This window comes from Scyliorhinus torazame, chromosome 17, assembly GCF_047496885.1.
Source record: "Scyliorhinus torazame isolate Kashiwa2021f chromosome 17, sScyTor2.1, whole genome shotgun sequence".
Lineage (NCBI taxonomy): Eukaryota > Metazoa > Chordata > Chondrichthyes > Carcharhiniformes > Scyliorhinidae > Scyliorhinus > Scyliorhinus torazame.
In genome coordinates this window covers 29333269-29349297 of record NC_092723.1, presented here as the reverse complement: position 1 = coordinate 29349297, position 16029 = coordinate 29333269, and the positions used below count along the sequence as shown (strand labels likewise).

Genomic DNA, 16029 nt, shown 5'->3' with positions numbered 1-16029 from the left:
ATTCTGCATCTGCCATGCATGCCCACTCACTCAGCCTGTCCAAATCCCGCTGAAGCAACTCTGCATCCTCCTTACAGCTCACCCTCCCACCCAACTTTGAATCATCTGCAAATTTGGAGATAAGCTCCCTCGTCCAAATCATTAATATCTAATGTGATAGTGTGGATCCGAGAACAGATCCTTGCGGTATCCCACCAGTCACTGCCTTCCAATCAGAAAAATACACATTTATTCTAACTTTTTGTTTCCTGTCTGCTAACCAGCTTTCTCTTCATCTCAAGACACGACCCGCAACCCCATATGCTTTAACTTTACATAGCAACATGATATGTGAGCCCTTGTCGAAAGCCTAAATAAACCACATCCATCAGTTCTCCCTGGTCAACTCTACTAGTTACACCTTCAAAGAATTCGAGTAGATTTGTCAGGCATGCTTCCCTTTCGCAAATCCATGCTGATTTTGTTTGATTATATGCTGCTTTCCAACAAGAGGAAGGGAAGGGAGAATGAGCAAGATTTAATTATGGATCATTAATATCACTTGTATTTTTCCTTTTCCTGTCATTTTCACTTCCTCGATTTCCCAGGGCCAAAACTACAATTTCCTGTCAGCTCAAAATACACTAAAGTTAGAACCTTCTAAACTGTCAATCACCCATCAAAACTCAACTCTTCGCTTCAACACTAACACTTGTAGTTGGGCAGAAGATTGAAGTCTTCTTTAACAAACAGGAGAGATTTGTTGAATGACCATTTCTCATCTCATAAATTATTTTCCGTTACTATGCAATGCTGAATTAAAGCATTGAATGACTGTTTGCTCCCTCATTCAATGAAGTGGAGATGCCGGCGTTGGACTGGGGTGAGCACAGTGAATCAGGTGATTCACCTGAGGAAAGAGCAGCGCTCCGGAAGCTAGTGACATCGAAACAAACCTGTTGGACTTTAACCTGGTGTTGTAAGACTTCGTACTGTCATTCAATGAAGACAGATCTCCAAACTAGAGGATGTCAAAATGCAGAGAAGAAAACTTGGATGTGAATCAAAACTCCAGGACAATACACTGAAAAGAGCACCATCGTTTAGAAAGGAAGGTAAGTCCAGTACTTTACAAAAGCGAGAAATCTAACTTACGTTTGCAGGATGGAACTTTGCCATCCCAACCCTCAGCTGTACATTCCCGATAGTCTCTACCCAGCATTTTGTGTCTAGAAAAAGAAAAACAAGGCACTGAAAATTTATGAGATAAGTCACCGTTTGGATTCTAAGACACATAAAGGAAAAATCTATCAAACAATCAAAAATATATCGTGAAACAAAACAGTCAATCAAAAATCAATCATTCTCCCAAATTTCACTCCATCTGCCAAATCTTGTCCAGTTACTTAAGTTATCCCTATCCCTTTGAGAAACTAAAGTTAGCAGAACAATGAAGGGATCAAGCTCAATTAAAGCTCAGATAGAGAACTGTCATTGAAAATGTGAAGAATGAGAGTTGGACAACATGGAAATAATGTAGTCCTTCACTAAAATTACTCTGTAATTTACATACTGAATACTCACCCGAAGTCACAATAAAAAGTAACTTTGTTTCCAACTGTTTTATTTGGTGCCTTATAATATCCATTAAGAATCTCTCCAGGGTTACCACAGGTTATTGCTACACAAAAAAAATGAGGAGAGATAGAAACGTGAGAAAATCCCAAATTCTCCAATAGTTCTCTCACTGCAATTCACAGTGTTTAACATGAGGATGAATAACAACAACATATATACGTCACAACAACAGCTCCCTTTTGCCTTCAATTGCACTCCATATTGGTTTGCATCGATCTTCAGCTACTTACGAAATGGTGAGACTAGGAGCCATGGAAGATCAGAGATATTTAGCTTTGAATGCAAGCAAGTCATTGAAAATCAATGCAATGATATAATCTACATTCCTTATTCAATACTGTCCATTGTTTCAAAGATGTTGGAACTCAAAAGTAAAAAAGTGACTCCATCGTTTCTTATCCATCTTGAAAATTATTTATTAACCCTTCCAGGGCTTTATTTCGTCTACCTCAGCAACCCTGCCACTAAATTCTTCCACCATGTTACTGCCACCTCAGCAATATCTACTTCTTTCATTTCTGTAAATTAATGCAACAGTTTCATATTGGCTGCACGGACAGAGTGAACTCAGTGGGGCGTAGACAAAATAGTATCTTAAGTGGAGAAGGAAAGAGGAGGAGAAGGTAGAGTGAATAATTGACATTCCTTGCATTTTTCCTTTGCTTTCCACTTCCTCCTCTTGGGCGATGCAATCTACTGGCCAGAATTGGGATGCAACGCGGCTAGTAGATCCCGGGAGAAGATATATTTTGTATTATTGTTTTTCAAAGTTTGATGATGTGCTGGAGCTCAGAGGCCAGCCTTCTGCTCAGCGAGTTTCCATACCTAGAAGCCTCTGAATTCCATCTCAAGGCGATGTACTCCAAACCCATTTTACCCCAATCCCCCAAAATGAAAGTTCCAACTTCCAGGCCACGTTTTCCAAATTTGGGATTGCAATGTTGGGAATTTTTCTGACTATGTTCCTGACCCAGGAGAGTAAAGACAGGTCATTAATTTTCTTCAATGTGCAATGTTGAATCTAAGCATTGAGTAACTATTTACTCCCATTCCAAGAAATCAGACTTCCAAGCCAAAGGATGGAGGGAACAAAAGCTGGTCGTAGCCAATGCGATGCTGGTGATTTTGAGTCTACACTCTCCACCCATAAGAAATTTGACAGAGTCTCAAAATACGGAGAGAATCGAAACACACGATTCTCTTCGGCGTGAATGGGTTTTGGAATTTTCACCCCCCTCCCTCTACGGTGGAGTAGTGCGAATCGCACCACAGGAACCCGGGAACCTCGTTTTAATATATTAAACCTCACTGTCATCAGTGCACAATCTCTCCAGACCTACCCCTCCCCCTTGTGGAATATTGATCCGGCACCAGTGTGATTTACAAACAGGTTTGGCCTGGCGTGAGGCTATTGAGGGGAGCACTCCAGGGGTGAGAGGTAATTATAGCCCCAAGTGTAGAGGGACATGTCTGGGCATGCATGTCGGGCGCGGGGAGGAGGGGTTTGCTGGCAGTGAACGCCGGTGGCAGGGGGAAGAGTTCCCGAGACTTCCGTGATGCCGTCAGACTGCAGCGCTGGTCTGGGCACCCTTCAAAGATGGCGCCTTCTGTTTCGAGCCAGGTCCTGGCTCTAAGAGGCTCCACCCCACCAGTGAGATGGGTAAATCCCACCCAACTCACTTTCCTTTGGGAAAGAGTCCCAAAATTCTATTTTTCTCACCGGAACTGACACGTAGTCATTATTTGGTAAGATTCCGCCCGATACAACAATTCATTGCTGGCTGGCTCAATTGTTTGGGAAAGGAAGCAGATCAGTCACATTACAAAAGTGGGAAACATAACTTACGTTGACAGGATGGAACCTCACCATCCCATCCCTCAGCTGTACATTGCCGATTATCTCTACCCACCATTTTATATCTAGACAAAGAGAAGAAAACCACCTGTATTAGTAACCTGCAGGTTAATTGGAAAAATGTTAGCATGCTGACCAGGCTAGAATTCTTTTCTTTATAATAAATTTAGAGTACCCAATTATTTTTTCCTAATTGAGGGGCAATTTAGCACGGACAGTTCACCTACCTTGCAAATCTTTTTGTGTTGTGGGGGTGAGATGCACGCACACATGGGGAGAATGTGCAAGCTCCACACGGACCCGAGGCCAGGATCGAACCCAGGTCCTCGGTGCCATGAGGCAGCACTGCTAACCACTGCACCACCGTGCTGCCCTTACCAGGCTATAATTCTAAAGGTCCATAGAGAAATAGATCTAGCAAAATAGCAAAAAGCTTTTTTTTAAAAATGGGACCAGGTTAGCAGAATAATGAAGGAATCAAATACAGTGGTGTTGTCGTGAAATAAATTAGTGTCGCTGAGATCCTGTAAGAAGTACATTGTACAGGAGAAATATTGGTGCATCCAGCTCACCTTCCAGCTGATTTTTAATGCAGTTTATGAATTTTGAGGAACCAGCAGACACATACGACCCATGTTAATCTCAGATTATGGGCTAGGGATCATTAACAAATTCAGCATTTTCAGCTTTCCATTATTTTTCCAGTCCAAGCATTGACATTTCTCACCTTGATCAGTACAAAGATTTTTTAAAGAATTGTGAGTTCAACACTAAATTAGAGCCTCATTCAGGGCTCACACTGGGAGCTCTTATCAGAAATGTGAAGCACAAGAGACAGCCATCTGAAATTATCCTAATGACAACACTAAAATTATCCAGTCCCTCACCAAAATTATACTCACCCAATGTCACAATAAAAATTAACTTTATTTCCAACTGTCTGATTTGATAGGGTATAATATCCATTGAGAATCTCCCCTGGGTCACCACAGTTTATCGCTACACAGAAAGTAAAATAAGAAAAGATGATTATTATAAAACTCCAAATTCTCCAGCAGTTTTTTTGTTGAAGTATTTAATATGAAGATGAATAGTGACAACAAAATTCTTCCCGATATCAAGTTACCACGGGCAGAGTCTGATGGCCCCATTGCGGTGATGGCCCCTGCCAGAAATGCGTCGAGCCATTAACTTCAACAGGACCAGAACATTCCCTCAGTGCAATTGCTGGAAATTTCTGCCTCATAGGTTTGTAATTACCTGTTTTAATATACGGCAACTCAAATACAAGATCTTCTCTCAATCTGCAACACCTCACAAACCTTCAACAAAATTTTCCTTGCAGTAAACCATGTTGGCTCTGCTTGATTTCCTGGAATTTTTCCAATCGCCCTGCTATGATCTCTTTAATAATGGCTTCTAACATTTTCCCTATGACAGATGTTAGGCTAACTGGTCTGGCGTTTACTGCTTTTGTTTGTCTCCTTTTTGGGAATAGAGGAGTCACATGTGCTATTTTCTAATCTAATGGAACCTTCCCTGAATCTGGGGAATTTTGGAAAATTAAAACCAATACATCAACTATCTAATTCGCCACTTCTTGTTCAAAACCTTAGGTAAAGTATACCGGACCCAGAAATGTGTTAGCCCACATATTGCTCAATATCACTTCCCTGGTGATTGTAATTTTCCTGAGTTCTTCCCTTCCATCCATTTTCTGATTTACAGCTATTTCTAGGATGTTACTTTTGTCCTCTACAGTGAAGGCTAATTAAAAATACCTGTTTAATTCAACGGTCGTCTCCCTACTTTCTATTATCAATTCCCACATGCACTTTCAATATAGGATCAATGCTCATTTTGTTAACTCTTTTCTCGTTTAATTCTACAATTCTCCATATATGTATAGAAACTCTAACTTTCTATCTTATTATTACAAGCTATTTTTCTTTCGTACTCATATCTGTCCCTCCTTATTTATTTTTTTTTCATTTTTTTAATGTTCTTTATATGCTTGCCAATCTTCCAAACTGCAACCTGTATTTTCCCAAATATACGCTTCTTCTTTTAGCTCAATGCTGCCTTTACCTTTTTCGGTTAACCACAGATGGTGGGCCCTCCTGGGATTTCTCTATCTCATTGGTATGTGTCTATTCTGTATCAGAAATATTCCTTTGAACATCTGCTGCTGAACCTCTATCGATCTATCCCTTGAGCATATTTGCCAATTCATTTTAACTAGCTCCACTTTCATGCCCTCCTAACTGCCCTTATTTAAGTTGAAAATACAAGCCTTGAATGCACTCTTCTTTCCCACAAATTGAAGGTTAAAATCAATCATATTATGATCGCTGCTACCGAGGGATGCGTTTACGATAAGGTTATAAATTAATCTTGGGCCGAATTCGCCCCCAAAATTAATAAGTGTAATTGTGGACAAGTTAAATCATTGCAAATCAGACTCCCCTCCAAACAAATGACTTGAGCGCGGAAAGATCGTGATGGGAATGAGAGGGGTCATGCCTAAACATGCCAGCAAGCCCGGGCGCAGCGATCTCAAAGTGACAAGTTCAGGCAACCATCCCCCCTTCCCCCCTGTACCCAACATTACGGCATCGGGGTTTAATGCCCCCCCCCCCACCATCCTCGCTGGCATCGACCTCCTCATCACCCCCCATCCCTCCCAAGATCACTGGCATTGGGTCATCGTGGCCCTCCCAATTGATCTCCCATCAGAACTCCCTCCATTCTCCCTTGCAAGGACCCCCCTTCTTGCTGGCAAGCAGCCCCCCGCTTCAGGCCTTGGCTCTTCCAAGTTGCCACTGCTAGGGTGCCAAGGGAGCAGTTTCAGGGCACTGGCCACTGGGAGCTACAAAGACCTCCGTGACCCCTGGTATGGTCATCACATCTATCCAGTGAATTCAACATTGGCTGCGAGAAGGCCCTCAACAAGGAACCCTTACACTTCAATGTCTGAGTGGTGCCAGCTACTTCTATGATAATAAAAGTTCCTCCACTCCAGGCATGCTGTTCAGGCATCAGAGGTTGAAAAAGATTCAGTCTAACAAAAAAAAGCACTCAGACTGCACACCTGCTCCTTCTAAGAAGCACTTCAAAATAGAAAACAAAATCACTCAGAAAGAGCAACTGATCATTCTAGGAAAGACTGAGGTAATGGACCCTGAAATGCTATAAAAACAAAGCTACCCTCCTTTAAGATAGCCTTCAGCTGTCAATCAAAAGGCTTGTAATTGTCAATGGGATGTGAAATTGAATGTAAACAACCAGGTACAAAGGGATAAAAGAAGACCTACTGCAACATTGAAACCACAGAGACTAAAGACATTTCATGGTGAATGAAATGGAATGTAAAAAAGCATGTAGAAAGGGAAAACGTCAAGGGGAGTAAAATGCTTCTCCAAGAAACAAGCTGCAGAATGGCTCAGTCCTGTGAGTGGATTCTAGAACAGACATGCTGCAGCTCTCTGTTGCTCTGTTATGAAGCGTTTAACATTCAAGAAAACATGCTTCAAGGCTTCACTGCCCCAAAGCAATCTCTATCCCGAGGAGAATCCTGACCTGGCCCCCTCCAGCCCAGCATTAGCCCCCAACCCACAGCTCCCTTGAAATAACCCACAACTCGGGCAGCACGGTAGCATAGTTGCTTCATAGCTCCAGGGTCCCAGGTTCGATTCCCGGCTTGGGTCACTGTCTGTGCGGAGTCTGCACGTTCTCCCCGTGTGTGCGTGGGTTTTCTCCGGGTGCTCCGGTTTCCGCCCACAGTCCAAAGACGTACAGGTTAGGTGGATTGACCATTCTAAATTGCTCTTCGTGTTCAAAAAGGTTACGGGGATAAAGGGGATAGGGTGGAGGTGTGGGGCTTAAGTGGGGTGCTCTTTCCAAGGGCCGGTGCAGACTTGATGGACCGAATGACCTCCTTCTGCACTGTAAATTCTATGATTCATCTGGCCAGAAGCTGCTGTGCCCTTGTGCTCCCTGGAGGTTAGTTGTGCTTCCCCTCGGAGTACATGGCACCTGATACCTGTTTTTAGGGACTAGGAATGATTCGCACCCGGGTGACTTCCTAGGGTTGGAGGAGGGGCGGGGAGAAAACCGGGAGGCTGCTACATTCAAATTTAATCTCACTAATGAGATTAAAATGAATGAAAATTAGCTGTGATCAGTTTCTTGCACTTCTGGGTGAGATGTGTGGGTTTCGTCCGAGTGCTCCGGTTTCCTCCCACAGTCCAAAGATGTGCAGGTTAGGTGGATTGGCCATGATACATTGCCCTTAGTGTTGGGTGGGGTTATGGGGATAGGGTGAAGGTGTTGACCTTGGGTAGGGTGTTCTTTCCAAGAGCCGGTGCAGACTCGATGGGCCGAATGGCCTCCTTCTGCACTGTAAATTCTATGATAATCTATGATAATCCTGATCACATGAGCTGGAGTTGACTGGGAGAATTGAAAACTAATTTGTGGCAGGTACATATCCCGTTTTGGGGCATTCCCGCAATTCTCCTGAATAGCGGGATTGCGCCCGGTTCAACCTGGCCGGAGAATTGTTCCCATGGTCCATCATTTCAAGTCTCTTCGAAACGAAAATTGAGGAAGTGAATTGAAAGTCACTTATCCATCACAAATATCATTTATTTCTGCTTCCTTGACATTATCTTCTCTACCTCAGCACTCCTGCCACTAGAAACTTCCACCATGTACTTGTCTCCCCATCAATATCTATCACCTTCACTCCACCGCAAACTAATGCAACATTAGCTGCAATGAAACAAACTCACTGAGGTACAGACATTGTAGGATCTTTAAACAAGAATGGAAGAGGAAGTAAAGGTATTATGAGCATGATTCAAGATTCAATCACTCACATCGATTCCACTTAACTTTACTTGCACACCACTCACACCTCCTAGATCACCCATGGCCCAAACTGCTTCCTGTCAACTAAAACTACTTTAAAATTAGCACCTCCGAAACTTCCCATTACACATCAAAACTTGGCTACTTGCTACAACAGTAATGTTGGTGCTAGCAATGAAGGTTCAAATCTTCTGGCGGGAGTAGGATTGATTTGATGAATGATAATTTCTCTTTTTGCACAATCTAAATATTCAGACATCTTCAACATGAATTAACATTATTAACAATTCATTGTAAGTGGGTCAATAATTTGTCACTAAAAAGCAAAAGTTAGTCACTTTACAAAACAGGGGAGCATAAACTTACGTTCACAGGATGGAACCTCGCCGTCCCAACCCTCAGCTGTACATCGCCGATAATCCCTGCCCACAATGTTGTATCTAGGAAAAGAAACAAGCTGCCTGTTGTCAGAGTCATGGAGATTGATTGGGAAAGTGTTACAATTTGCTGATCAGGTAGGAATTTGAGGATTCATAAAGGAAAAATCAATTAAACTATCCAACATATTGTGGGAAATAATAATAACCACACAACTAGATTTGCAGAAAAATGAAATAGGAATCAAATACTCTTGTATTACTGCTTTAAAATAAAACTCAGGACACACCCCGTATAAAGTACAGAGCAGAGGCAGGGAATTGGTGCATAACATTCATTTTCAAGTTGACCTTTAATATAATTCCCGCATTTTAAAGAACCAGCAGACACAGACATCCAGTGTTAATCCAAAAATGGACATTATTATCGATAACACATTTAATGGGCACAGTGAGAAGTTTTACAACACCAGGTTAAAGTCCAATAGGTTTGCTTCAAATTACTAGTTTTCAGAGCACAGCTTCCTCAGGTGACCCCCACAACACAGGTCCTGCCCCTCACCCCCACTGACATGGTAATAATGGGTAACCCTCTCACAGCACGCATGCATGAGGTTGACCTGACCCTCTCCCCCACCGACACCCCCAGGCCCCCTTCAGAGCCCCCCATGAGTCACCCTCACAAGACTCCACCACCTGACCCCCATCAGACACCCCATCATTGAACCATATTGGTGACTCCCATTTGCCACCCCTGCCTGAAGGCTGAAGAGCAATTCAGGCAGTACAGTGCAAGATTACTGCATTTTCACTTACCCTTCCCTAACATCTGCTACCCCAGATGAAGGATTTTAAAGCAGCAGCTGTTACAGGTGTCAGAGGCTTCAAATCCCTTCACAGCCTTTGGAATACAAAATTACCATTCAATTTCACAAAGCAATGCATTTTACTCGCCAGTGATTGACAGTTTTAGTAGTCCAGTGACAGATGCTTGGTGGATTATTTATCTTTGTTTCTCGTAGGGGCAGCATGGTGACACAATTGTTAGCACTGCTGCCTCACGGTGCCGAGGTCCCAGGTTCGATCCCGGCCCTGGGTCACTGTCTGTGTGGAGTTTGCACATTCTCCCCGTGACTGCGTGGGTTTCGCCACCACAACCCAAAGATGTGCAGGGTAAGTGGATTGGCCTCGCTAAAAAGCCCTTAATTGGAAAAAATTAATTGGGCACTCTAAATTTTTAGAAAAAAAAATCTTTGTTTCCCTTCACGTTGAATGCATCTCAAGTATCCTGCATTAATGCTAACCACAATGTTTATAAACAAGCTTGCTATGATTTACAGCTCCTCAGCATATCAAAAGCAGTTAAGTGCTTTCTACTATGAATAAGAGGAAGTGGAACCACTAAGCCTGAGAACACATGCTAACAGATTCAAAGACAGCTTTTTCCCTCACTGTTATCAGACTACTAAATGACCCTCTTATGAACTGAACTGATCTCACCACGCATCTTCTCTAATGTGTCTATCTATTTATATTATGTATTTATTGTATATCATTATGTTTTTTATGTATGGAACGATCTGTCTGGACTGTACACAGAACAATACTTTTCACCGCATCTTGGTACATGTGACGATAAAGTTAAATCTAAAGTCCCTTTTGATGTAGTGCGAAGCTGGCAGTTATAGCAAGAGTGTTTATAAACATTGTGGTTAGCATCAAGCAGGGTAATGGAGATGCCTTCAAGAGCGAAGGGAAAGATAGATGAACAATCCACCAAGCACCTGTCTCTGGACTAATAAACCTGTCGATCACTGGCTGGTGAAATGTATTGCTGTGTGAAATTTAATGGGAGTTTGGCATTTCAAGGCTGTCAAGGGATCTGAAGCCCTTTCAAGTCTCCTTGGCTTTCGAGGAAGTCTCTGACACTTGTAAAAGCTGCTGCTTTAAATACTTTTGTCTGCAGCAGCAGCTGTTAGGGAAGGGTAAGGGAAAATGCAATGATCATTCACTGTACTGCCTGGACTGCTCTTCAGCTTTCAGGCAGGAGGATTGAGGGAGGGGGGGGGGAACTGATGGGGGTATGCTGGGGGAGTCTGGTGTGGTGGTCTGATGGGGTGGTCTGATGGGGGGGGGGGGTTGGTGGGAGGTTATGATGAGGAGTCTGGTAGAGGATTGATGGGGGGAACCAATGGGGGTGACTGATGGCAGGCGGGGGTTCAGTGAGTAGAGGGTCGGGTCATCCTAATGCATGTGTGCTTTGGTGGGGGAGCGGGAGACTCGTTATTTCTATGGTGGTGGGAGGTTGTCCCTGCTTGTCAGCTTGGGGGGGGGGGGTGCAGAATTAGTATTGTGGGGAAAGAGGGCGGCCCAGTTACGGACCTCGGGATGGGGCCATCCACTCAAAATGGGGGCTCGAAACCAGGATTCTTGCGAGCTCTCCCCCACACACATATTTGCATGGTTAAGGAGAGAGACTCGCACATGGGCCCCGCCCGCAGTGACAGCGAAGACCAGTCCTGATTCTCCTCTCGTGGTAGCACTTCAACTCCAGAATGGAGAATTCTGGCCAACATTTATAACTTTGCATTCGAATTTCCATTTTGACACTGATGTCCTTCACCTTGATCACTAAGAAGATTTTGTTTTAAGTCGCTAGTTGAATACTGCAATGGAAGCCTCACTCAGAGCTCACGTGTTGTATTTGCGGAGTGTGGTCATCTGAAATTATCTTAATCACAGCATTAAAATAATATTGTCCCTCACCAACATTTTTCAGTGATTTATGTACTGACGACTCACCCAATCTCACAATAAAAAGTAACTTTATTTCCGATTGTCCAATTAGATGCCTTATAATATCCATTTGTGATTGCCCCAGGGTTACCACAGGTTATTACTGCACAGAAAATAAAAGAGAGAAAATGTTGAAATGGGACAAAAACACAAATTATCCAACCGGTTTTTCTTGTCAATCATAGAAATTTAATACGAATATGAGATGCTACTACATCATTGCCCAGGATATAAGGTTACCCTGAATTCATCTTTCGGAATTATGGTAATATAAATGCGGGATTTTCAGCAAATTCACAATACCTCCCAGCAACTGGTCTCAATATTGAATAGCATCAATCTTCACTAACAATCCAAAATATAATAGCTGAAATGTAGTGCCTGCTATTGGGCTTTTCCACAAGTTTGAGAACTGATGAGAAGCCAACATCACTTCCATGAGGAAGGCTCAATGTGATTTAAGTGCCCTTCAACACTTAACTGGTCAGCAGTCTGCCTTCCATAGCACCAGACCCCAGGTGGCTGGAAAACCTTCCCTGACAGCTGTTGGCCAATCCAAGGCCAGGAGCTCTGTATTGCTAGCAAAGCCACCAAAAGTAGTGGCTATCGCTGGTAATGAATGGCGGCTCAACCCAAGGATCTCTGCTGGATCCCTGGACAGCACGGTAGCATAGTAGTTAGCACTGTGACTTTACAGTGCCAGGGTCCCAGGTTCAATTTCCTGCTGGGTCACTGTCTGTGCGGAGTCTGCACGTTCTCCACATGTCTCAGTGGGTTTCCTCCGGGTGCTCCAGTTTCCTCTCACAGTCCAAAGACGTGCAGGTTAGGTGGATTGGCCGTGCTAAATTGCCCTTAGTGTCCAAAATGTTTAGGAGGGGTTATTGGGTTAGGGGGATAGGATGTAGGTGAGAGCTTAAGTGGGTCGGTGCAGACTCGATGGGCCAAATGGCCTCCTTCTGCACTGTATGTTCTATGTTCTATGGACACATATGACAATAGCGGGAGGCCATGGTCCTGAGGTCAGGGCGTTGTGTTTCAGCAGCGTCTATTGCCCTTCCTAATTCCACATCTCTCAATCAAGGATTGTGTGCCTTACCCCACGACAAGGCAGCAAGAACACAGACAGTGTATGCTGGCACAGGAGAATCATGTGACTCCCCTTAAATTCCTCAGCCACTTCTAAACTCTGGTTGGCTCAGGAATAATTATTCTCATGTGAATCATTAATAGACCTAATAGATATCCCCCCACCAATAGGTGGGATTCCAATGTCAGGTCCTTCTTCCTCCACCCTCCGGCACTTAATTAGGAATAGTTTTCCTGACGGTGGTCTTCCTGCCCCATTCCTATCCCCAAACCCTTCCATCATGCCACTCCGGCAAACTGCATTAAATGCAGGCCAAATCCACCTGTTTTCTGAATGGTGAAAAAGTGGCAGCCGTGGAAGAGTAAGGTTATTCAGACATCGAGAGATACTGAAAAATACTGCAGTGTCCATAACACCATCAAGATGGATAATGAAATGCTGCCCCCTCTGTTTCTAGTGTTGGAAAAGTGAAGAAACGTCTATTCCCATTTCCAAGGCATTACCTACTGTGCTTTAGCACAAACCCCATGCAAATGGCCCTCCATGTTTTTGGCACCTCATGATATCTGTCACTTTCATTCAAGTTTGAGTTAGAAATTAATGCAACAGTTTGCTGTAGGCCGCATTAATATAACTAAGTTAGTGTGGCACAAACATAGTTGAATCTTAGAAGAAAAATGGAAAAGGAACAGAAGGGTGTCTGAACATGATTTAAACATTGTTCACGAGCTTAGGGTGCATTTTTTCCAGTTCTCCCTCCTCGATCTCCCATGGCCCAAACTATTACTTCCTGTCAACTACAATTCCACTAAAATGAGCAGTACATTTGGTCCTGAAGAGCACAAGCAGTCTTGTGATGTGCGTGTCGCAGAGTCTGCATTTTCACTAGCTCTGGTTCTGCTGGTCTTACAATCCTTTTTGTTTATCCTGATGCACATCGATGATTACTTGCTTTTTGGTTATATTCTTGCACTATGTCCCCAGAGGATCCTGGCTAGTATTGGCGATGAGGAGCCAAAATAAGTCAAAAAATTCTTGTTTGGTTGAGGCAGCCGGAGGTGTGCGGGGTGTGGAGCAGCTTGCAGTGACTGTTTTGCTGGTGAGCAGGCCTGTGCCTCGGCAATGCTTTCAGTTTCGAGATGCTGGCTGCCATTGCGAATGACATTGTAGATGATGATCTCAGCTCTATGGTGCAGGTTATTGGTGCTCACTTTGATGAATTGCTAAATATTCTTGAGAGAATAGTGGAAATGGAGAAAAAAATCCTGTTACTCAACAGAGCAATCTCCCTGGTAGGGTCTCGCCTACAGACCTTGAAAAGCCTGCTGCATGGTGTGGTGTTTATCTTGACAATCTCGGGGAGTTGGGGCCAGACAAGGAATGTTTGTGCACCCGGTCTCTTGAGGTGGGCGGAGTGGGGGGGGGGGGGGGGGGGGGGGGGGAGTGGGGGGTCGCGAATTCCTGCCCAAATTTGAGAGTTGGCTGCCATGCTTTTGCAATCTCGATTTGAAGGTTGGGTGTGAAGGCTCAGGGCTGAGTCAGGCTCTACAGGACCAAAATGGCAAATGCTGACCTTGCAGATCATAAGATTGAACAATGTAATGTCCTGTGAAACCAGATAAGACATTATGCCAGCCTCTGATAAGAGGAATTGGTCCAGAGTGCGGTCAACAAACTGCTTGACCATGCAAAAATAGCTAACCACCAACGGCTAGCAGATAACAGATGTGCAAACGGACTATCTTGAAGAAAGAGTATATAAGAATCGACATCGGCAGGCACTATTAGGTGACAACCCGGGATCAACAGTCACAGAAGGAACGAAGAACCTGAGCATGGCTCAGCGTCCAGAGACAACCGCCGATCAAGCGCCTGGCCAAGCCTTGAAGGGTAGTATCTTATTTATGCTTTGAGTAGTGAGTCTTAAAGCCAGCAAATAACTGTGGGCGATTAAGCGTTAGCAATAAAGAAAGATTTACTTGCCTATTGACTCAGAGTGTTATTCTGTCAGACATCACACTACCTCACTGAGACAGAGAGCAGTGGTGGTCAACAGGTGTTTTAAGTTCAACGGAGCACATTGTATCCGGTCTTTGGGGTTGGTTGGAGACTCTCACCACTGGTCTTACGTTGTCTTGTCCTCGATGCTCATTGTGAGGGGTTGAAGATGGCTGGAAGCATCGAGTCGCCCCTGCCTGCTGGGGCCAAGGTTTCTTGCCACCTGGGTGTTGGAATGATGTTGTGGTGGAGGTGAAGGCATGTCCTTTGATTGAACTTTGGAGGGATCCTGAATCTTGCTCAATGATCTGCCATAACTTTGGCCTTTCCAAGCTCCATAGGTGGTGTTATTATCCTGCAGTTTATCAATAATCGTGAACTTTATTCTCTTGTCATTGTCTTGTTGATTTTATGTTATTTTCTTTTCCTGACAAGGATGTATGATATATGAGCACTGAGGCAAGGGTCGCCTGTTATCCTGTTATGGAAAAATCATGCTAAATTGATAGTGTGACACGAGGGTTGTGCATAAACTTGTTTTTCTTCATGTGCTGTAATCCTTGAATTTACAAAGAGGGAGTACATTTTAGATACCCCTCACCTACCTGAAAGAGAAGTTGAGTAGAGCAGGGTGGTAAATGGAAGGTTGGTGTGGTGGAGGGTGGTATGGTGTGATAGGTCCTGTCTCTGATTGAAGTCCCCAGTTAGGGTTATCTGTGTTGGATTTTCTTTTATATTTGTGTTATTTTGGGCTGGTCCTACACAATCGATTAGGAGCCTTGTAAAAGGTTCCTCAAATGCTGGAATGGGTATTAAGGGTGCTGGTTTTATCACTGCTTGAGGTTTCCCTATCACTTGACATGTGTTACATGATTGACAACATTTAACTCCATCTTTATGTAGTCCAGACCAATAAAAATGTTTCTGGATTTTAGCTTGAGTTTTCCTTATCCCCAAATGACCTTCCACTGGTACCTCATGTGCAACTCACAACACCTCCTTTCTATACCCTACCGGCAATACTACTTGATAAACTTCTGCCCACTTTTCATCCGCCTGCATATGTACAGGCTCCATTTTCTCATCAAGACATCATTTTTACGGTAATAACACTCTGGCATACTCTCAGATAGGTCTTGTATCCTAGAAAAGAACTTCATAACTTGTTATGGATGCCTGTGGTACAGGTGGAGCTGAGAGGGCTATGTTCTAGTGCGCGCCCGAACATGGCACAAAGATCTTATCCTGAATTCTCGTGGCCGTTGCGTTCAGTCGCCATGTAGGAAGGGGTGCACCAGGTAACCATGCTTTTGTGGTCTTATCCTCCTCTCCCTCACTCTCTAGTATATCCACAGATGGATATGGGGACGCCAAGTTTAGTGGTTGCACTGAACCAATTGTATTGTTCTTCACCTGTCCTCTTCTGT

The 16029-nt window shown here is 43.8% G+C and overlaps 1 protein-coding gene across 1 annotated transcript in view; it reads right to left on the bottom strand.

The window, feature by feature from the left end:
- LOC140393808 (sushi, von Willebrand factor type A, EGF and pentraxin domain-containing protein 1-like) overlaps nucleotides 1-16029 on the bottom strand; it is a 145950-nt gene that overhangs the window by 122966 nt on the left and 6955 nt on the right. Inside the window, exons 7-12 of the mRNA XM_072480270.1 lie at nucleotides 11524-11620; nucleotides 8711-8784; nucleotides 4375-4471; nucleotides 3464-3537; nucleotides 1564-1660; nucleotides 1135-1208 (exon numbers count right to left, since the gene is read on the bottom strand). Of these exons, the coding sequence (XP_072336371.1) occupies nucleotides 1135-1208; nucleotides 1564-1660; nucleotides 3464-3537; nucleotides 4375-4471; nucleotides 8711-8784; nucleotides 11524-11620 (513 nt within the window). The remainder of the gene's footprint in view (nucleotides 1-1134; nucleotides 1209-1563; nucleotides 1661-3463; nucleotides 3538-4374; nucleotides 4472-8710; nucleotides 8785-11523; nucleotides 11621-16029) is intronic.